Here is a 23296-nt window from a genome sequence, read left to right as displayed (position 1 = left end):
ACTTTGAAAGCTTCTTCAAGTGCAGAGGTATATTATACCCATGCTGCAGAGGTATATTAAACCCATGCTGCAGAGGTATATTAAACCCATGCTGCAGAGGTATATTAAACCCATGCTGCAGAGGTATATTATACCCGACACCAGATCACTACACCATCCTAGGCAGCGGTATAGATCACTACACCACACTAGGCAGCGGTATAGATCACTACACCACCCTAGGCAGCGGTATAGATCACTACACCATCCTAGGCAGCGGTATAGATCACTACACCACCCTAGGCAGCGTATAGATCACTACACCACCCTAGGCAGCGGTATAGATCACTACACCACCCTAGGCAGCGTATAGATCACTACACCACCCTAGGCAGCGGTATAGATCACTACACCACCCTAGGCAGCGGTATAGATCACTACACCACCCTAGGCAGCGGTATAGATCACTACACCACCCTAGGCAGCGGTATAGATCACTACACCACCCTAGGCAGCGGTATAGATCACTACACCACCCTAGGCAGCGGTATAGATCACTACACCACCCTAGGCAGCGGTATAGATCACTACACCACCCTAGGCAGCGGTATAGATGACTACACCACCCTAGGCAGCGGTATAGATGACTACACCACCCTAGGCAGCGGTATAGATGACTACACCACCCTAGGCAGCGGTATAGATCACTACACCACCCTAGGCAGCGGTATAGATCACTACACCACCCTAGGCAGCGGTATAGATCACTACACCACCCTAGGCAGCGGTATAGATCACTACACCACCCTAGGCAGCGGTATAGATCACTACACCATCCTAGGCAGCGGTATAGATCACTACACCACCCTAGGCAGCGGTATAGATCACTACACCACCCTAGGCAGCGGTATAGATCACTACACCACCCTAGGCAGCGGTATAGATCACTACACCACCCTAGGCAGCGGTATAGATCACTACACCACCCTAGGCAGCGGTATAGATCACTACACCACCCTAGGCAGCGGTATAGATCACTACACCATCCTAGGCAGCGGTATAGATCACTACACCACCCTAGGCAGCGGTATAGATCACTACACCATCCTAGGCAGCGGTATAGATCACTACACCACCCTAGGCAGCGGTATAGATCACTACACCACCCTAGGCAGCGGTATAGATCACTACACCACCCTAGGCAGCGGTATAGATCACTACACCACCCTAGGCAGCGGTATAGATCACTACACCACCCTAGGCAGCGGTATAGATCACTACACCATCCTAGGCAGCGGTATAGATCACTACACCATCCTAGGCAGCGGTATAGATCACTACACCACCCTAGGCAGCGGTATAGATCACTACACCATCCTAGGCAGCGGTATAGATCACTACACCATCCTAGGCAGCGGTATAGATCACTACACCACCCTAGGCAGCGGTATAGATCACTACACCACCCTAGGCAGCGGTATAGATCACTACACCATCCTAGGCAGCGGTATAGATCACTACACCATCCTAGGCAGCGGTATAGATCACTACACCACCCTAGGCAGCGGTATAGATCACTACACCACCCTAGGCAGCGGTATAGATCACTACACCATCCTAGGCAGCGGTATAGATCACTACACCACCCTAGGCAGCGGTATAGATCACTACACCATCCTAGGCAGCGGTATAGATCACTACACCATCCTAGGCAGCGGTATAGATGACTACACCATCCTAGGCAGCGGTATAGATCACTACACCACCCTAGGCAGCGGTATAGATCACTACACCACCCTAGGCAGCGGTATAGATCACTACACCACCCTAGGCAGCGGTATAGATCACTACACCACCCTAGGCAGCGGTATAGATCACTACACCACCCTAGGCAGCGGTATAGATCACTACACCACCCTAGGCAGCGGTATAGATCACTACACCACCCTAGGCAGCGGTATAGATCACTACACCACCCTAGGCAGCGGTATAGATCACTACACCATCCTAGGCAGCGGTATAGATCACTACACCACCCTAGGCAGCGGTATAGATCACTACACCACCCTAGGCAGCGGTATAGATCACTACACCACCCTAGGCAGCGGTATAGATCACTACACCACCCTAGGCAGCGGTATAGATCACTACACCACCCTAGGCAGCGGTATAGATCACTACACCACCCTAGGCAGCGGTATAGATCACTACACCATCCTAGGCAGCGGTATAGATCACTACACCACCCTAGGCAGCGGTATAGATCACTACACCACCCTAGGCAGCGGTATAGATCACTACACCATCCTAGGCAGCGGTATAGATCACTACACCACCCTAGGCAGCGGTATAGATCACTACACCACCCTAGGCAGCGGTATAGATCACTACACCACCCTAGGCAGCGGTATAGATCACTACACCATCCTAGGCAGCGGTATAGATCACTACACCATCCTAGGCAGCGGTATAGATCACTACACCACCCTAGGCAGCGGTATAGATCACTACACCATCCTAGGCAGCGGTATAGATCACTACACCATCCTAGGCAGCGGTATAGATCACTACACCACCCTAGGCAGCGGTATAGATCACTACACCACCCTAGGCAGCGGTATAGATCACTACACCATCCTAGGCAGCGGTATAGATCACTACACCATCCTAGGCAGCGGTATAGATCACTACACCACCCTAGGCAGCGGTATAGATCACTACACCACCCTAGGCAGCGGTATAGATCACTACACCATCCTTGCTCTACTCATACACATGTTGTTGAATCTGACCGGTGTCTCATCTCTCCTGAAGGACGGAGTCGGTGGCTGAGAAGATGCTCACCAACTGGTTTACGTTCCTGCTGCATCGCTTCCTCAAGGTAAGGCAGTTTTAATGGTGCTCAGATAGTTTTTTTTAACATAGGGTTAATTGAGGTTCAAAGCACAGAGATTCAGATACTTAGCAGAAGATTGATGCTTGTGATTTAGTCACAAAAGGCCTGTTGTTTGGCTGAAACACCAGCAGGCCCATAGCAACAGTGTGTATGTAGTGTGTTCTGTACCTATTCTAATTTTGTTACCAGAGATTCTGTGAAATGATCGTTAATTGCTATTATTAGTGTAATGTGTGAGTTGTAATTATATTTCTGAGGTGGGGTTATTTGGCTAATCATGGTCCTGGTAATGTTTATTCTCACCCTGTGTGACCGCAGCACACAGCACGGCCACAGTGTGAACCATATCGGAGAATCACCCTGGGGGGCAGTTGTGGTCATTTTGTCTAACCACATCCTGTCAGGTGCTCCCCACCACCCAAAATGGCCTTTCTGTGTTCTTCCTGACCATAAGCTTCTCCTGTGTTACTCTGGGATTGGATTAAAATGGCCATTCACGTTAAGGACAAGAACATCAGGCCCATTGTGAGTTCAGGCCTGAAATGCCTCTTGGAATGTAGCTCTGGATGGCCACCAATTATATTGAAGTTACATCAGTGCAGATGTTAAAGTGTTCTGGCCATCTTCCCAGCCTCCCCAAGTAATTACCCTGAAATGTTTCCACAAGCCCTACTTAAACCTCTATTCTGGATTGGCTTCCACATTTTTATATTCAGCTTGCATAGCAATATTCATCTTTCATAGCCAGGGTTGTCACTAAATTAACAAAAATATATATTTGAATGTGGGTTTTCATTACCTGAGGGTAGATATTATTGGTGAAGATAATGGTTGTAGAGTTTCTTAAGTAACAAATGTAATGCCCTGTTAAGATTTATGACGTTCTCAAAACCGAAGAAAATATCAAGGTAGCATGTTCAACATAAATCCCTTAAGTGAACGACGAATTATTGAGGATTTAATCTCATTGGATATGGTCTGGAAAAATATAGAATCTACTTGTTTGTTACTGTCGTTTGACTGGTTTTGAACTGAGACAACATTCTAGAGAGTAACGTGGAACCTGTAGTTATGTTATTAAGTGTGATGTCACCTTGACTGTACAGATTATTAAAACCACAGAAGAACATGAAATGCAGAAGACCATGGACAATCAGTATTACTGAATCCTGCTTAAACTCTCTATGTCTTACTTACATTGGACAATTGGGGGCCATTTGTGTGTTTTGAGGTTTCTGTTTTTTGAATATGGATTTGGTTGCTGGGTATTGGTTCCATTTGGTTACTGGCAGCATGATTTAGAAGCCTGGTAGATGGGTCAATCGTCCTCTGTGTCTGGGCTTGAAGGCCCCCCTGTGTCTGGGCTTGAAGGCCCCCCTGTGTCTGGGCTTGAAGGCCCCCCTGTGTCTGGGCTTGAAGGCCCCCCTGTGTCTGGGCTTGAAGGCCCCCCTGTGTCTGGGCTTGAAGGCCCCCCTGTGTCTGGGCTTGAAGGCCCCCCTGTGTCTGGGCTTGAAGGCCCCCCTGTGTCTGGGCTTGAAGGCCCCTCTGTGTCTGGGCTTGAAGGCCCCTCTGTGTCTGGGCTTGAAGGCCCCTCTGTGTCCAAGCAGCTTGAGACTCAGGATGTCACGTTGTAATTAATGATGTCAAATGAATCGTCCCTAAGAACTAAATAATAGTGTTCCCTCAGTATCACTGGTTAGTCATCAAACCCTGTAAGTGGGTAATTGGTAACTTCCCCACTCCTCACTGAAAGGGATGTGATTGCCTATTCCTCTCCCCTTTTCACACTGTTACTCCCTCCCTCTTCCACTTTTACTGTCTCTCCCCCTGCGCCTCTCTCTCTCTCTCTGTCTCTCTCTCTCTCTCTCTCTCTCCCTCTCTCTCTGTCTCTCTCTCTGTCTCTGTCTCTGTCTCTCTCTCTCTCTCTGTCTCTGTCTCAGGAGTGTGCTGGGGAGCCTCTGTTCATGCTGTTCTGTGCCATCAAGCAGCAGATGGAGAAGGGGCCTATAGACGCCATCACAGGAGAGGCGCGCTACTCCCTCAGTGAGGACAAGCTCATCCGCCAGCAGATTGACTACAAACAGCTGGTGAGGAAGGACCCTCCTCCACATACACACAGAAACACACACCTCCTCTCTCACACCAGTCTCCTGTTTGATATGAGTGTTGTGCAATGGAGCCAACCCTCCCAGTCCCAGGGCAGAAAGATCAAGCCATGTACTGATTCTCACTTAATGTGGTTCAAGAGGCAAAACAAACAGGTGGGAGAATGTTTAGCAGGCTTTGCCATGCAAATCACCTGACATGTTACTGAGGAAGTGAGGTGAGCCTTGGCTCCCTCATTGGCTGTGGGGATCTCAGTGTAGGCAGTGGTAGGAGACGGGCTATATGGGTGAGGTGTCGCTGATGGAACGAACCTACTCAGCGCTCAATCACACCTGCTGCGGGCCAGTAATGATTCAAACAAATCAAGACCTTTATTGTCTGCCAATAAAACAAACCCTTCCCACCACATCGCTCAATCTCCCCAACGAGGCGGCCAAGCAGTACTGCCAGGAAATACTACACTTGAACAATTAATGATTTACTCACCGTCAGCAACCCATTGACTTCCACATAAAAGCGTCACACCCCAGATTGGTGAAGGAAACATCAAAACAGTACAGGAATTCTCCAAATATACCCTCATATAAATTATTTATATGGAAAAATAGCAATACGCTGACTTGGTAGGATGCAATGCTAACGCGCCCACTCCCACCACTCAACTTCTCGATGAATCAGCTGTATACTGCCTGCTTCCGACGCCATTCGTCACTCCCCATGCGACCACACGGCTGGTACAACACTGCAGCATCAACTCAGGACAGGGTCATCTCTGCCTCCTTCAGAGGGATCGGTAGACAGATTAGCAGATGTCACAGAAATTAGCTCTATATAGGCAAATGCTCCCGGAGGTGCTCTCTATCTCTGGCCGTAGGGGATCTTCAGCACAGGACAACACTATTCACCTTATTCCGGAACGTCACGGCGATTGCGGCGAGTTGCAATTGTGCTTCTATTTTCAGCAACATTCGCACGACGCAAGCGCATGCAAAGTGGTACTTTTAGTTGAGCTTGATAGTTTCAGAACTGCACAAAATCCTAAAATCAATCAACATGACAAGCATTATATGAAGAGGGGGCAGTTTTTACAACAGCAATGTTTTGAAAACCAACCTCTACGTCAATCTGAATGTACCTGTGGAGCCCCATATGTCCTGCATCCACCTCATAAAGATCTAAATAAGGCTAATCAATGGGCGGGGCTACATAAGGCTAATCAATGGGCGGGGCTACATAAGGCTAATCGGTGGGCGGGGCTACATAAGGCTAATCGGTGGGTGGGGCCACATAAGGCTAATAGGTGGGCGGGGCTACATAAGGCTAATAGGTGGGCGGGGCTACATAAGGCTAATCGGTGGGCGGGGCCACATAAGACTAATAGGTGGGCGGGGCAACATATGGCTAATATGTGGGCGGGGCTACATAAAGCTAATAGGTGGGCGGGGCTACATAAGGTGAATAGGTGGGGCGGGGCGGGGCTACATAAGGTGAATAGGTGGGGCGGGGCTACATAAGGTGAATAGGTGGGGCGGGGCTACATAAGGCGAATAGGGTGGCTTTATGCCCCCTGCTTCCATATCACTCCTAATTTCACTCCTAATCTGTACTACCTAGGGAAGATGGGAGGGAGGCTCTGTTATCTATATGTGTGTGGGCATCTGTACACAATATCGATAACTATCATTGACTGTTATCTCTTGTATCCCTTTAAATGGCTTTGACCAAGACTAGCAACTTTACGGGGAAGTACTGCAGTATTGGATATTCAGACCTGATACTTTAGATACGCTTTTACCTCCAAGACGCAGGATTGTCCTGTTTCTTGAGAATTCCTATAATTTGCTGTGTAATTGGTTTTTAAGCACAAATGCCCCACTTATTAACTATTTCAAGTGCATGGAAGGAAATGTACTTTGCTAATGATCAGTGAGTGACAGTGGTACAGATGTCTGTGGTACCATGTGCCAGCTGCATACTGTACTAATCACTTGATTAACGCACCCAGCACACACCAAAGGCCTCCTCATGACTGTATATGGACTGGCAGCACGGCGTGTACATGCCCAGTATATAAATACATTAGAAGGATCTCTCTCCTCTCTGGTCACAACCTTTGACCTTTTTAGATGGATACTGCACCTTGGTTATTTCAAGAGGCAACATAGGTCACTTAATGGCATCTAGTTGTAGATTGTGTTAAAATTAGAATCAATGCTTTTCCATCAGTCGGGATTCCTCGAGAGCAGAGTTAATTTTGCCCTGGGAGCCACATTCGGTCTTCAACGAGGTCCGGAGGGCCACATTCGGTCTTCAACGAGGTCCGGAGGGCCACATTCGGTCTTCAACGAGGTCCGGAGGGCCACATTCGGTCTTCAACGAGGTCCGGAGGGCCGCATTCGGTCTTCAACGAGGTTCGGAGGGCCACATTCGGTCTTCAACGAGGTTCGGAGGGCCGCATTCGGTCTTCAACGAGGTTCGGAGGGCCGCATTCGGTCTTCAACGAGGTTCGGAGGGCCGCATTCGGTCTTCAACGAGGTTCGGAGGGCCGCATTTGGTCTTCAACGAGGTTCGGAGGGCCGCACTGAAAATGTGTTATAAAAAATAGTCCTCTAAACATCTGTTTTGGATTTTTTTGATGCTCCCTGATTGTCTAGCATTTCAGTGATTATTAGTAAGCTGGACACAGTCAAGAAACTGTATGAATGTAGGTCCATTATCATTCATCATTTTATTTGGTTTTAGTCATTTTCAAAACACCCGTGGGCCGGATTGGACTCCCTGCCTCGCGAGACGGATTTGGCCTTCAGGCAGTATGTTTGACACCTCTGCTCTAGAGTAAATAGTGCTGAGCACAGAAACCCCGTCAGGCCTGCAGCAAATCATTGTTTACCGTCTGGCAATACTGACATAGCAACATGGCACACTAGTTTACAGAAAGACGTTAACCAGTAGACAATACAGAATCTATTAGCTAGGATAGTCACTGTGTAGAGGTTGTATAGGAATTCAGGGGATGGCCTCATTCTGACACCAGTCTTCTATGTTTGTTAATGTGTCAATGCAAGTTGCAAATGAGGCTGAATGCATCTCAATTTGTTATAATGACACTTTACCAAATAGAGCCTGACTTCACTATATTGTGACTGGTTGAGCTGTGAAGGGGTGCCAGAACAGGTAAATATATATAATGTGTTTGCTCTCAATCCTCAATCTCCTCCTTTTAACTATGGCACATTGTGTCATATAAATCTTTGTGTGTAGTTAAATCAATGTCCTCTTGTCAGTTTTCTATTGACCCGAGGACAGCTAAGAAATGTGTCCTCCAGGTCACTTGTAGTCGTCACTGATTTTCTTCAGACAGATAAAATCTTCATTATCGACAATGCAGTTAATATCTCTGGGGGAGACTATTGATAAAACAGCATTTAAAGTGATTCATGAAAAACAAACACCTGAGGAGATTGCAGTCTAAATCTCTCTCTTCAACTGGAAGAATTCCCCTTTAAAGAGACTCAGTGCAGTGCTCTAGTAGTCCTGTCTCCTCTCTGGTACTGACAGCTCTGTGGTTTCTCCCTCCCCAGATAGTCCCTCTAGTACTGACAGCTCTGTGGTTTCTCCCTCCCCAGATAGTCCCTCTCTAGTACTGACAGCTCTGTGGTTTCTCCCTCCCCAGATAGTCCCTCTAGTACTGACAGCTCTGTGGTTTCTCCCTCCCCAGATAGTCCCTCTGGTACTGACAGCTCTGTGGTTTCTCCCTCCCCAGATAGTCCCTCTAGTACTGACAGCTCTGTGGTTTCTCCCTCCCCAGATAGTCCCTCTGGTACTGACAGCTCTGTGGTTTCTCCCTCCCCAGATAGTCCCTCTAGTACTGACAGTTCTGTGGTTTCTCCCTCCCCAGATAGTCCCTCTAGTACTGACAGTTCTGTGGTTTCTCCCTCCCCAGATAGTCCCTCTAGTACTGACAGCTCTGTGGTTTCTCCCTCCCCAGATAGTCTCTCTAGTCCTGACAGCGCTGTGGTTTCTCCCTCCCCAGATAGTCCCTCTGGTACTGACAGCTCTGTGGTTTCTCCCTCCCCAGATAGTCCCTCTAGTCCTGACAGCTCTGTGGTTTCTCTCTCTCCAGACACTGATGTGTATCCCTCCGGAGGGAGAGGCAGGCACCGAGGTCCCGGTGAAGGTGCTGAACTGTGACACGGTCACTCAGGTGAAGGACAAGCTGCTGGACGCTGTGTACAAGGGCATCCCCTACTCCCAGAGACCCCAGGCTGATGATATGGACCTGGGTAAGAACCTACTGTATATATGGATGTCTATAGCAGTGTTTCTTAATCCTGGTCCTGGGGGCCAAAGGGGTCTAGCACTACACAGCTAATTCAAATGATCAACTCCTCATCAAGATTATTTTTGGGGAAAAGGTGTAACGCCCCCCAAAAAAGAAATCCAGGACCAGGATTAAGAAACACGGGTCTATGGTAATAACAGCCTCTTAAGAAACACGGGTCTATGGTAATAACAGCCTCTTAAGAAACATGGGTCTATGGTAATAACAGCCTCTTAAGAAACACGGGTCTGTGGTAATAACAGCCTCTTAAGAAACATGGGTCTATGGTGTTTCTTACATTGGTACCCCAGGTCATCTTAGGTTTCATTACATACAGTCGAGAAGAACTACTGAATATAAGAGCAGCGTCAACTCACCATCAGTACGACCAAGAATATGACTTTCGCAAAGCGGATCCTGTGTTCTGCCTTTCACCCAGGACAACGGAATGGATCCCAGCCGATCCCATTCTTCTCGCCAATGTCCAGTCTCTTGACAACAAGGTTGATGAAATCCGAGCAAGGGTAGCATTCCAAGGGGACATCAGAGACTGTAACGTGCTTTGCTTCACGGAAACATGGCTCACTGGAGAGACACTATCGGAGTCGGTGCAGCCAGCTGGTTTCTCCACGCATCGCGCCGACAGAAACAATCATCTTTCTGGTAAGAAGAGGGGCGGGGGCGTATGCTTCATGGTTAACGAGACGTGGTGTGGCCACAACAACATACAGGAACTCAAGTCCTTCTGTTCACCTGATTTAGAATTCCTCACAATCAAATGTCGACCGCATTATCTACCAAGGGAATTCTCTTCGATTATAATCACAGCCGTATATATTCCCCCCCAAGCAGACACATCGATGGCTCTGAACGAACTTTATTTGACTCTTTGCAAACTGGAATCCATATATCCTGAGGCTGCATTCATTGTAGCTGGGGATTTTAACAAGGCTAATCTGAAAATAAGACTCCCTAAATTGTATCAGCATATCGATTGCGCAACCAGGGCTGGAAAAACCTTGGATCATTGCTATTCTAACTTCCGCGATGCATATAAGGCCCTGCCCCGCTCTCCTTTCGGAAAAGCTGACCACGACTCCATTTTGTTGATCCCTGCCTACAGACAGAAACTAAAACAAGAAGCTCCCGCGCTCTGTTCAACGCTGGTCCGACCAATCTGATTCCACACTCCGACTGCTTCCATCACGTGGACTGGGATATGTTTTGTATTGCATCAAACAACAACATTGACGAATACGCTGATTCGGTGAGCGAATTCATTAGAACGTGCGTTGAAGATGTCGTTCCCATAGCAACGATTAAAACATTCCCAAACCAGAAACCGTGGATTGATGGCAGCATTCGCGTGAAACTGAAAGCGCAAACCACTGCTTTTAATCAGGGCAAGGTGACTGGAAACATGACCGAATACAAACAGTGTAGCTATTCCCTCCGCAAGGCAATCAAACAAGCTAAGCGTCAGTATAGAGACAAAGTAGAATCTCAATTCAACGGCTCAGACACAAGAGGTATGTGGCGGGGTCTACAGTCAATCACGGATTACAAAAAGAAAACCAGCCCCGTCATGGACCAGGATGTCTTGCTCCCAGGCAGACTAAATAACTTTTTTGCCCGCTTTGAGGACAATACAGTGCCACTGACACGGCCCGCAACCAAAACATGCGGACTCTCCTTCACTGCGACCGACGTGAGGAAAACATTTAAACATGTCATCCCTCGCAAGGCTGCAGGCCCAGACGGCATCCCCAGCCGCGCCCTCAGAGCATGCGCAGACCAGCTGGCTGGTGTGTTTACGGACATATTCAATCAATCCCTATCCCAGTCTGTTGTTCCCACATGCTTCAAGAGGGCCACCATTGTTCCTGTTCCCAAGAAAGCTAAGGTAACTGAGCTAAACGACTACCGCCCCGTAGCACTCACTTCCGTCATCATGAAGTGCTTTGAGAGACTAGTCAAGGAGCCCTCTCCTGTACTCCCTGTTCACCCACGACTGCGTTGTCACGCATGCCTCCAACTCAATCGTCAAATTTGCGGGTGACACAACAGTGGTATCCTTGATTACCAACAACGACGAGACGGCCCACAGGGAGGAGGTGAGGGCCCTCGGAGTGTGGTGTCAGGAAAATAACCTCACACTCAACAAAACTAAGGAGATGATTGTGGACTTCAGGAAACAGCAGAGGGAACACCCCCTATCCACATCGATGGAACAGTAGTGGAGAGGGTAGTAAGTTTTAAGTTCCTCGGCGTACACATCACAGACAAACTGAATTGGTCCACCCACACAGACAGCATCGTGAAGAAGGCGCAGCAGCGCCTCTTCAACCTCAAGAGGCTGAAGAAATTCGTCTTGTCACCAAAAGCACTCACAAACTTCTACAGATGCACAATCGAGAGCATCCTGTCGGGCTGTATCACCGCCTGGTACGGCAACTGCTCCGCCCACAACCGTAAGGCTCTCCAGAGGGTAGTGAGGTCTGCACAACGCATCACCGGGGGCAAAATACCTGCCCTCCAGGACACCTACACCACCTGATGTCACAGGAAGGCCATAAAGATCATCAAGGACAACAACCACCCGAGCCACTGCCTGTTCACCCCGCTATCATCCAGAAGGCGAGGTCAGTACAGGTGCATCAAAGCTGGGACCGAGAGACTGAAAAACAGCTTCTATCTCAAGGCCATCAGACTGTTAAACAGCCACCACTAACATTGAGTGGCTGCTGCCAACACACTGACTCAACTCCAGCCACTTTAATAATGGGAATTGATGGGAAATTATGTAAAATATATCACTAGCCACTTTAAACAATGCTACCTAATATAATGTTTACATACCCTACATTATTCATCTCATATGTATACGTATATACTGTACTCTATATCATCTACTGCATCTTTATGTAATACATGTATCACTAGCCACTTTAACTATGCCACTTTGTTTACATACTCATCTCATATGTATATACTGTACTCAATACCATCTACTGTATCTTGCCTATGCCGCTCTGTACCATCACTCATTCATATATCTTTATGTACATATTCTTTATCCCCTTACACTTGTGTCTATAAGGTAGTAGTTTTGGAATTGTTAGCTAGATTACTTGTTGGTTATTACTGCATTGTCGGAACTAGAAGCACAAGCATTTCGCTACCCTCGCATTAACATCTGCCAATCATGTGTATGTGACAAATAAAATTTGATTTGATAACAGCCTCTTAAGAAACACGGGTCTGTGGTAATAACAGCCTCTTAAGAAACACGGGTCTGTGGTAATAACAGCCTCTTAAGAAACACGGGTCTGTGGTAATAACAGCCTCTTAAGAAACACGGGTCTGTGGTAATAGCATCCTCGTTGGAAACAGACATACTCATGTTTACAGTGGGGACCCTGTATGTGAAGGTTTTCTTTATTACTGTGAAGGATTTACTGTAACTAATTGCAACATTGGCTAGTAGTTATTCCCTGCTGAAAGTGAAGATATGGATCATAGCCCAAACCAATCTTCTGTTGTTGTTGTTTTCCGTCCTCACAGAGTGGCGACAAGGAAGACTGACTAGAATTATCCTTCAAGATGAGGACGTCACCACAAAGATTGAGAGTGACTGGAAGAGGCTCAACACCCTGGCCCACTACCAGGTCAGACAGCATCACCAGCTGGACACATCCACATAATACTCATCCACATTTCCCAGACACAAAGATGAAAACAGTCAAATTGATGGTCCTTCATTTGATGATAGATGATTAAAGATCTCTCTCCTCCTCCACCTCCAGGTGGCAGATGGGTCTTTGGTAGCCCTGGTCCAGAAGCAGGTCTCTGCCTACAACATCGCCAACTCCTTTACCTTCACCCGCTCTCTGAGCCGTTATGGTACGTATCAATGAACCTCTCTTAGCCGTTATGGTAGGTATTAATGAACCTCTCTGAGCCGTTATGGTACGTATTAATGAACCTCTCTGAGCCGTTATGGTAGGTATTAATGAACCTCTGAGCCGTTATGGTACGTATTAATGAACCTCTCTGAGCCGTTATGGTACGTATTAATGAACCTCTCTTAGCCGTTATGGTAGGTATTAATGAACCTCTGAGCCGTTATGGTACGTATTAATGAACCTCTCTGAGCCGTTATGGTACGTATTAATGAACCCCTCTGAGTCGTTATGGTAGGTATTAATGAACCTCTGAGCCGTTATGGTACGTATTAATGAACCTCTCTGAGCCGTTATGGTACGTATTAATGAACCTCTCTGAGCCGTTATGGTACGTATTAATGAACCTCTCTGAGCCGTTATGGTACGTATCAATGAACCTCTGAGCCGTTATGGTACGTATTAATGACCCTCTCTTAGCCGTTATGGTAGGTATTAATGAACCTCTGAGCCGTTATGGTAGGTATCAATGAACCTCTCTTAGCCGTTATGGTAGGTATTAATGAACCTCTGAGCCGTTATGGTAGGTATCAATGACCCTCTCTTAGCCGTTATGGTAGGTATTAATGAACCTCTGAGCCGTTATGGTAGGTATCAATGAACCTCTCTTAGCCGTTATGGTAGGTATTAATGAACCTCTGAGCCGTTATGGTAGGTATCAATGACCCTCTCTTAGCCGTTATGGTACGTATTAATGAACCTCTCTGAGCCGTTATGGTAGGTATTAATGAACCTCTGAGCCGTTATGGTACGTATTAATGAACCTCTCTGAGTCCTTATGGTACGTATTAATGAACCTCTCTTAGCCGTTATGGTAGGTATTAATGAACCTCTCTTAGCCGTTATGGTACGTATCAATGAACCTCTCTGAGTCGTTATGGTACGTATTAATGAACCTCTCTGAGCCGTTATGGTAGGTATCAATGACCCTCTCTGAGCCGTTATGGTACGTATCAATGAACCTCTCTTAGCCGTTATGGTAGGTATTAATAAACCTCTGAGCCGTTATGGTACGTATTAATGACCCTCTCTTAGCCGTTATGGTAGGTATTAATGACCCTCTCTGAGCCGTTATGGTACGTATTAATGAACCTCTCTTAGTCGTTATGGTACGTATTAATGACCCTCTCTGAGCCGTTATGGTACGTATCAATGAACCTCTCTTAGTCGTTATGGTACGTATTAATGACCCTCTCTGAGCCGTTATGGTACGTATTAATGAACCTCTCTGAGCCGTTATGGTAGGTATCAATGACCCTCTCTGAGTCGTTATGGTAGGTATTAATGACCCTCTCTGAGTCGTTATGGTAGGTATCAATGACCCTCTCTGAGCCGTTATGGTACGTATCAATGAATCTCTCTTAGTCGTTATGGTACGTATTAATGACCCTCTCTGAGCCGTTATGGTACGTATTAATGAACCTCTCTGAGCCGTTATGGTAGGTATCAATGACCCTCTCTGAGTCGTTATGGTACGTATTAATGACCCTCTCTGAGTCGTTATGGTAGGTATTAATGACCCTCTCTGAGCCGTTATGGTAGGTATTAATGACCCTCTCTGAGCCGTTATGGTACGTATTAATGAATCTCTCTGAGCCGTTATGGTACGTATTAATGACCCTCTCTGAGCCGTTATGGTACGTATTATTGAACCTCTCTGAGCCGTTATGGTACGTATTAATGAACCTCTCTGAGCTGTTATGGTAGGTATTAATGAACCTCTGACCCGTTATGGTACGTATTAATGAACCTCTCTGAGTCCTTATGGTACGTATTAATGAACCTCTCTTAGCCGTTATGGTAGGTATTAATGAACCTCTCTTAGCCGTTATGGTACGTATCAATGAACCTCTCTGAGTCGTTATGGTACGTATTAATGAACCTCTCTGAGCCGTTATGGTAGGTATCAATGACCCTCTCTGAGCCGTTATGGTACGTATCAATGAACCTCTCTTAGCCGTTATGGTAGGTATTAATAAACCTCTGAGCCGTTATGGTACGTATTAATGACCCTCTCTTAGCCGTTATGGTAGGTATTAATGACCCTCTCTGAGCCGTTATGGTACGTATTAATGAACCTCTCTTAGTCGTTATGGTACGTATTAATGACCCTCTCTGAGCCGTTATGGTACGTATCAATGAACCTCTCTTAGTCGTTATGGTACGTATTAATGACCCTCTCTGAGCCGTTATGGTACGTATTAATGAACCTCTCTGAGCCGTTATGGTAGGTATCAATGACCCTCTCTGAGTCGTTATGGTAGGTATTAATGACCCTCTCTGAGTCGTTATGGTAGGTATCAATGACCCTCTCTGAGCCGTTATGGTACGTATCAATGAATCTCTCTGAGCCGTTATGGTACGTATTAATGAACCTCTCTGAGCCGTTATGGTAGGTATCAATGACCCTCTCTGAGTCGTTATGGTACGTATTAATGACCCTCTCTGAGTCGTTATGGTAGGTATTAATGACCCTCTCTGAGCCGTTATGGTAGGTATTAATGACCGTCTCTGAGTCGTTATGGTAGGTATTAATGACCCTCTCTGAGCCGTTATGGTACGTATTAATGAATCTCTCTGAGCCGTTATGGTACGTATTAATGACCCTCTCTGAGCCGTTATGGTACGTATTAATGAACCTCTCTGAGCCGTTATGGTACGTATTAATGAACCTCTCTGAGCCGTTATGGTAGGTATTAATGACCCTCTCTGAGCCGTTATGGTACGTATTAATGAACCTCTCTGAGTCGTTATGGTACGTATTAATGACCCTCTCTGAGCCGTTATGGTACGTATTAATGAACCTCTCTGAGTCGTTATGGTACGTATTAATGAACCTCTCTGAGTCGTTATGGTACGTATTAATGAACCTCTCTGAGCCGTTATGGTAGGTATTAATGACCCTCTCTTAGCCGTTATGGTACGTATTAATGAACCTCTGAGCCGTTATGGTACGTATTAATGAACCTCTCTGAGCCGTTATGGTAGGTATTAATGAACCTCTCTGAGTCGTTATGGTACGTATTAATGAACCCCTCTGAGCCGTTATGGTACGTATTAATGAACCTCTCTGAGCCGTTATGGTACGTATTAATGAACCTCTCTGAGCCGTTATGGTACGTATTAATGAACCTCTCTGAGTCGTTATGGTACGTATTAATGAACCTCTCTGAGCCGTTATGGTTACGTATTAATGAACCCCTCTGAGCCGTTATGGTAGGTATTAATGAACCTCTCTGAGCCGTTATGGTAGGTATTAATGAACCTCTGAGTCGTTATGGTACGTATTAATGAACCTCTCTGAGTCGTTATGGTACGTATTAATGAACCTCTCTGAGTCGTTATGGTACGTATTAATGAACCCCTCTGAGCCGTTATGGTACGTATTAATGAACCCCTCTGAGCCGTTATGGTACGTATTAATGAACCTCTCTGAGTCGTTATGGTACGTATTAATGAATCTCTCTGAGCCGTTATGGTACGTATTAATGAACCTCTCTGAGTCGTTATGGTACGTATTAATGAACCTCTCTGAGTCGTTATGGTACGTATTAATGAATCTCTCTGAGCCGTTATGGTACGTATTAATGAACCTCTCTGAGTCGTTATGGTACGTATTAATGAACCTCTCTGAGTCGTTATGGTACGTATTAATGAACCTCTCTGAGTCGTTATGGTACGTATTAATGAACCTCTCTGAGCCGTTATGGTACGTATTAATGAACCTCTCTGAGCCGTTATGGTACGTATTAATGAACCTCTCTGAGCCGTTATGGTACGTATTAATGAACCTCTGAGTCGTTATGGTACGTATTAATGAACCTCTCTGAGTCGTTATGGTACGTATTAATGAACCTCTCTGAGTCGTTATGGTACGTATTAATGAACCTCTCTGAGTCGTTATGGTACGTATTAATGAACCTCTCTGAGTCGTTATGGTACGTATTAATGAATCTCTCTGAGCCGTTATGGTACGTATTAATGAACCTCTCTGAGTCGTTATGGTACGTATTAATGAACCTCTCTGAGTCGTTATGGTACGTATTAATGAACCTCTCTGAGTCGTTATGGTACGTATTAATGAACCTCTCTGAGCCGTTATGGTACGTATTAATGAACCTCTCTGAGCCGTTATGGTACGTATTAATGAACCTCTCTGAGCCGTTATGGTACGTATTAATGAACCTCTCTGAGTCGTTATGGTACGTATTAATGAACTCTGAGCCGTTATGGTACGTATTAATGAACCCCTCTGAGTCGTTATGGTACGTATTAATGAACCTCTCTGAGTCGTTATGGTACGTATTAATGAACCTCTCTGAGCCGTTATGGTACGTATTAATGAACCTCTCTGAGCCGTTATGGTAGGTATCAATGACCCTCTCTGAGTCGTTATGGTATGTATTAATGAACCTCTCTGAGCCGTTATGGGACGTATTAATGAACCTCTGAGTCGTTATGGTACGTATTAATGAACCTCTCTGAGCCGTTATGGTAGGTATTAATGAACCTCTCTGAGCCGTTATGGTACGTATTAATGAACCCCTCTGAGCCGTTATGGTACGTATTAATGAACCCCTCTGAGCCGTTATGGTAGGTATTAATGAACCTCTCTGAGCCGTTATGGTACGTATTAATGAACCCCTCTGAGTCGTTATGGTACGTATTAATGAATCTCTCTGAGTCGTTATGGTTACGTATTAATGAATCTTTCAGTTTTTCAATACCTACTGTATGAAAGCCCAGCCTCCTACAGTATCTGTGTTGTTGTGTTTCCAGAGAGTCTCCTGAGGACGTCCAGCAGCCCAGACAGCCTGCGCTCCCGGGCTCCCATGATCACCCCTGACCAGGAGACTGGCACCAAGCTTTGGCACCTGGTCAAGAATCACGAGCACGCTGACCAACGGGAGGGCGACCGCGGCAGCAAGATGGTGTCTGAGATCTATCTCACCCGCCTACTGGCCACCAAGGTCTCTTCTCGTTGTAGTCTGTTGATTGAACTGTGTATTTTAGTGGATTGTCTCATAATGTGTCATGATAATGTATTGTTGCCAGGCACACATTCCTATCTTGGACTCTGTGTTGACACCGTTTGTCTGATCACCATACAGGGAACTCTGCAGAAGTTTGTGGATGACCTTTTTGAGACGGTGTTCAGCACGGCGCACCGCGGCAGTGCCCTCCCTCTGGCCATCAAGTACATGTTTGACTTCCTGGACGAGCAGGCTGACAAGAGGCAGATCACTGACCCTGATGTCCGTCACACCTGGAAGAGCAACTGGTAAGCACAGAGTGTTCCTTATAGCTGCCCTCTAGTGGACTCATGGGTGGAATGTTATTAATATTGTTCATCATCATTGGCCTCCCGGGTGGCGCAGTGGTTAAGGGCGCTGTACTGCAGCGCCAGCTGTGCCACCAGAGACTCTGGGTTCGCGCCCAGGCTCTGTCTTTGTAACCGGCCGCGACCGGGAGGTCCGTGGGGTGACGCACAATTGGTCTAGCGTCATCCGGGTTAGGGAGGGTTTGGCCAGTAGGGATATCCTTGTCTCATCGCGCACCAGTGACTCCTGTGGCAGGCCGGGCGCAGTATGCGCTAACCAAGGTGGCCAGGTGCATGGTGTTTCCTCCGACATATTGGTGTGGCTGGCTTCCGGGTTGGATGCGCGCTGTGTTAAGAAGCAGTGCAGCTTGGTTTGGGTTGTGTATCGGAGGACACATGACTTTCAACACAGTCACAGTGTTTCTAATGTCTAATATGTAGGTGAGATCCAATGAGATCTCATTATTATTTTTTATTTTATTTATTTGTATTTATTTTTATTGTATTAGAATTAGATTTTTTTTTTTTTTTTTACGCCCCTCTGTTACTTTGTCCTATTGTCTTTTCACTTTTGTTTTGTTTGGAAAATGCAAAAATAAAATATTCCACAAAAAAAAGTAGACTCTGTGTGACCCTGCATTGAAATGATAAATAGGTCAATGGAGCCCAGGCTGTAACTGTGCGCTTACTAAAAAATATTTTTGACCTCTGACTAAAACGTAACACATGGAAATTCATACGTTTTTACCATACTGTACCATGTGTGACTATGACTGCTTTTAGTGCCTCAAAACTCTATTTGAGTAGTTTTTTAAATCTGTATTTTGGATTGTCAACTATTGCATCAAGTGACACTCCAATACCAACTGTAACTCTATCTCTCTCTTTCTCTCCCTTCTCTCTGTCTGACAGTCTGCCCCTGCGGTTCTGGGTGAATGTGATCAAGAACCCCCAGTTTGTGTTTGACATCCATAAGAGCAGCATCACAGACGCCTGTCTGTCTGTGGTGGCCCAGACCTTCATGGACTCCTGCTCCACGTCAGAGCACCGCCTGGGCAAGGACTCGCCCTCCAACAAGCTGCTGTACGCTAAAGACATCCCCAACTACAAGAGCTGGGTGGAGAGGTACACTTTCAGTTACCTTATTTGCTGTCATATTTAATTTTCTCTCAAAGAGTCTTAACACTGAGCGCTCTTGTGTCTCTTTGCTTGTGTCAGGTACTACAGAGATATCAGTAAGATGCCTACCATCAGTGACCAGGACATGGATGCCTATCTGGTGGAGCAGTCTCGTCTCCATGGCACCGAGTTCAACACTCTCAGTGCTCTCAGTGAGCTCTACTTCTACATTAACAAGTACAAAGAGGAGGTAGGAGACACGGACCAACTCTGTTCTTTATTTGACCTCAGATTGTAAAAGTGTACATAATGTACACTGAAATAAAATCTTGTTGTATTTTACAGTAACTTACTGGTAGTCAGTTACCTGTAAGTTACTTTTTTTATTTTATAATACAGTATGTTACCATTAAGTTACCGTAAAATCAACAGGATTTTTTTTACACTGTGATACCGAAATGTCATGCAATAAACAGTCTTGTTAATGTTGAGAGAGAAAAAATGATCTCACTTTTCTGTTCAGATTTTGACCGCACTAGACAGGGATGGCTACTGCCGCAAACACAAGCTGCGACACAAACTGGAACAAGCCATTAACCTGATGTCGGGCAGCAGCTGAGGACAGAGGATGGAACAGGGGGTCGGGAGAGAAGTGGGAAATGGGGGTTTGGTTGAACTGGTGAACGGACCTGTGTTGGAGCATCCACAGCTTGTGCAATTAAAAAGGAGGACTGGACACTGGACAATCAACACAACGAACCACAGCACATTGAGCCCAATGTCTACAGACCAGATTCTGTGCCCAATATCCTCACTCTCTCAAACCTCTACCTGCCATTGCCAGTGAGACATTCTGAGTAGTTTTTTTCTCCACACTGGCCTTTTCAATGGCAGACTCTAGTAACTGCCTAATCTAATGGAAGAGGACTGCTGTGGATAACTACCAGATTCATTCCAATAGAGGCATACAGTAAGTTGCCTTGGAAACTGTGCTGAACTGCCAAGCTAGTGCCATGGGAAGAGTAGCTTTTGGTCTGCGATAATAATTGTACAAAATGCTGAAAAGTAACATTTAGGTGTGGACTGTAGATTTGATCTTGAAATGTATGGGTTTTACCACAAGTATGGTAAGGTACAAGTAGTAGACTATAACCTCTTGGCCCCAAAGGAAAGCCTCGAGGTTCTGTTTTGTTGTGTTAGGGTTGGAGGTTCAATGCCAGTACGTGATGAAGGAGGCAGGCAGTGTATGGCCAAAAGACACCAAATTCTAGAAGCATCAGAGGCCTGATTAAGTGACATAAATTGAGGGGCGTGTTGGGGCTGAGGGGTGGCCATCCCCCTCGTCTCTCAAATGCCATAGCTACAAAGCGCCTTTATCTTTTTATTTTTTATTCGGGCCAAATGGATGTTTGCTGATGGCTCAGAGTCCAGAGTTTTAAAGCTTGCCTTTTGTGTTGCAGTCAAGCAGGAAGTGAAGCCCTTTCCTCATGGACGTTCCACCCTAGTAACTGTCCAGCTAATTGTACTCAGATCATTGTTTTAGTCTGCTCCTCTGTGAATCTGATCTGTCAGGGTCCCAGGGGTTCCCGTCCAGAACTCAGGGCTACTGCTGTCGTGGAAACAACCCGTATAACCCAAATCAAACATCCTAAAAGTAGTTGATCCATTAACAGCAATAGGTCTAGTAATAAAACAGCCAGCCATGTTTCATTAGATTACACACCAAAAAGACACAGTTCCCGTTAGAGACTCTCTATCTTACGATAATCGTTCTGTGAAAATGGTCTTTCGCTTCCCGATGTTTGCCATTATTACAAATGACAGCTTGAGCATAATGTGTAACGCAACACCAAACACAACAGACGGGATAACAGTATAGATTTGTATGTTTTAAATGCTGTCTGAATAGAATACTTGCTTATGTGTATGTGAGTTCACTTCTGGTAGGTCATCCATGGTAGTTTATGGGGGGGGGGGAGCCTCTATTTGCTGCCTATGTTATCATTACCATACTAAGCACTGTTCAGAAGATGAGAGAGGATACTGTGTTGAATACTGATTTCCAACCCAGGAGACCTTCATCCTTCATTTTGTTTACCCTACGGTCCCATAAAGCCAGTAGCTGTAGGCCGATCTGTAGGTTCTGATCGGATGGTAAATGCCCATTTTCTCTGTTGACTCCTTCCACGACAGACAGTAGAAGCTCTGTATTTTTCAGTAGTGGTACAGCAGCGGACTGTACACACACCCATGTCCCCTCTCCATACTCCTCTCTCTGCTGGGAGGAAATACAGTCTGGTAGCCTTATACCTGAATATTATAGTACATTTACATGGTTCTGAGTTCAGTCCTCTCCAACAATTAAGTATTTATTGTTTTGCCTTTATTTATTTCATATTTATTTTCATTTTACACAAGAATGAAAACTCTTGTTTTGTACAGTGTTTGACTGAACGTACCTGAACACAGTGGATGTCCTCTGTACTGCAGGTATACTGTATATGTCAAGTCTCTAACACAGTTGCAAGTCTTTTCAATGCCAATTCACACACGGGACCGGGTTCATTTAGGATACATTCGTACATTCAGTAATTAACAGCATTCCTTCACATCCATAACTGAAAAATAAAACTGTGATCGCTACATCACGTGTTCAGTGACAACCGTGAGGAATGCAGACAGACCAAAGGAGGCACAGGGAAGAATCAAATGATCACTCTCTTGTCTTTGGGTTGAATAATGCCATTCGGCTTGACCCACACATTACAAATGATCACTCTCTTGTCTTTGGGTTGAATAATGCCATTCGGCTTGACCCACACATTACAAATGATCACGCTCTTGTCTTTGGGTTGAATAATGCCATTCGGCTTGACCCACACATTACAATACATTGTTAACCATAGATTATATCATGTTTTAAATTTCAGGTACAAACACATCTTTAAAAGATTTGTTCATTGAATAGGATAAAGCCTCAAATTACCATGTTCTCCCATAACTAATGGTAGACAAATATGTATTTCTACTACTAAAACCCAGAGGTTTGTGGTAGTCCAAATCCTGAATATAAATTCAGTATATCTAACTGTTCTTTTTATCCATCAAGTCCCCAAAGATTAAATACAATTTAGTAAATGAAACCAATACTTTGGTTTATCAATGTACAGGTGTTAACCCTTCTAGAGTCTAGATGCTGGGTGTTGTTTTGCGTTGGGACCTTAAACACAGTGACGCTCTGTTTTCTATGTAGATTAAATAGCTCTGAAACTAACTAATTACTGTAGAATAATTAGGCTTGCTTATCAGTCCAGGAGCGAAAGAGCCATTAGTATACCTTTTCAAAACCCATTAAATCCACACCAGAAGAAAAACTTATTTTTCTCCATGGAAGATACATATTGTAGATAAGCACCAAATCAATTTAGAATTTGGCCTTGGAACTCTGAGCGAAATACGTTCTCAAATAAAACTGGAGCTCATTAGCATGTTAAGAGCTGCAGGAGGATAATTAAGGATAATAGGTTTCACCATCCTGGTGTTATTTTAGTGCAGAGAAATGGGGTCAGTGTATCTGGATCTAGGTCTGGATC

The 23296-nt window shown here is 45.5% G+C and overlaps 1 protein-coding gene across 1 annotated transcript in view; it reads left to right on the top strand.

The window, feature by feature from the left end:
• Window positions 1-23077, top strand: part of LOC139368925 (plexin A3-like) — a 181704-nt gene extending 158627 nt beyond the window's left edge. Inside the window, exons 23-32 of the mRNA XM_071108425.1 lie at window positions 2794-2860; window positions 4816-4962; window positions 9105-9264; window positions 12867-12970; window positions 13109-13205; window positions 18044-18234; window positions 18376-18545; window positions 19497-19709; window positions 19803-19953; window positions 20227-23077. Of these exons, the coding sequence (XP_070964526.1) occupies window positions 2794-2860; window positions 4816-4962; window positions 9105-9264; window positions 12867-12970; window positions 13109-13205; window positions 18044-18234; window positions 18376-18545; window positions 19497-19709; window positions 19803-19953; window positions 20227-20322 (1396 nt within the window). The 3' untranslated portion in view covers window positions 20323-23077. The remainder of the gene's footprint in view (window positions 1-2793; window positions 2861-4815; window positions 4963-9104; window positions 9265-12866; window positions 12971-13108; window positions 13206-18043; window positions 18235-18375; window positions 18546-19496; window positions 19710-19802; window positions 19954-20226) is intronic.
• Window positions 23078-23296: the final 219 nt, after the last annotated feature.

The sequence above is a fragment of the Oncorhynchus clarkii genome, chromosome 16, assembly GCF_045791955.1.
Source record: "Oncorhynchus clarkii lewisi isolate Uvic-CL-2024 chromosome 16, UVic_Ocla_1.0, whole genome shotgun sequence".
NCBI classification, from domain to species: domain Eukaryota; kingdom Metazoa; phylum Chordata; class Actinopteri; order Salmoniformes; family Salmonidae; genus Oncorhynchus; species Oncorhynchus clarkii.
Note: the sequence above shows the minus strand (reverse complement) of the source record. Positions and strands in the feature narration are given on the sequence as shown.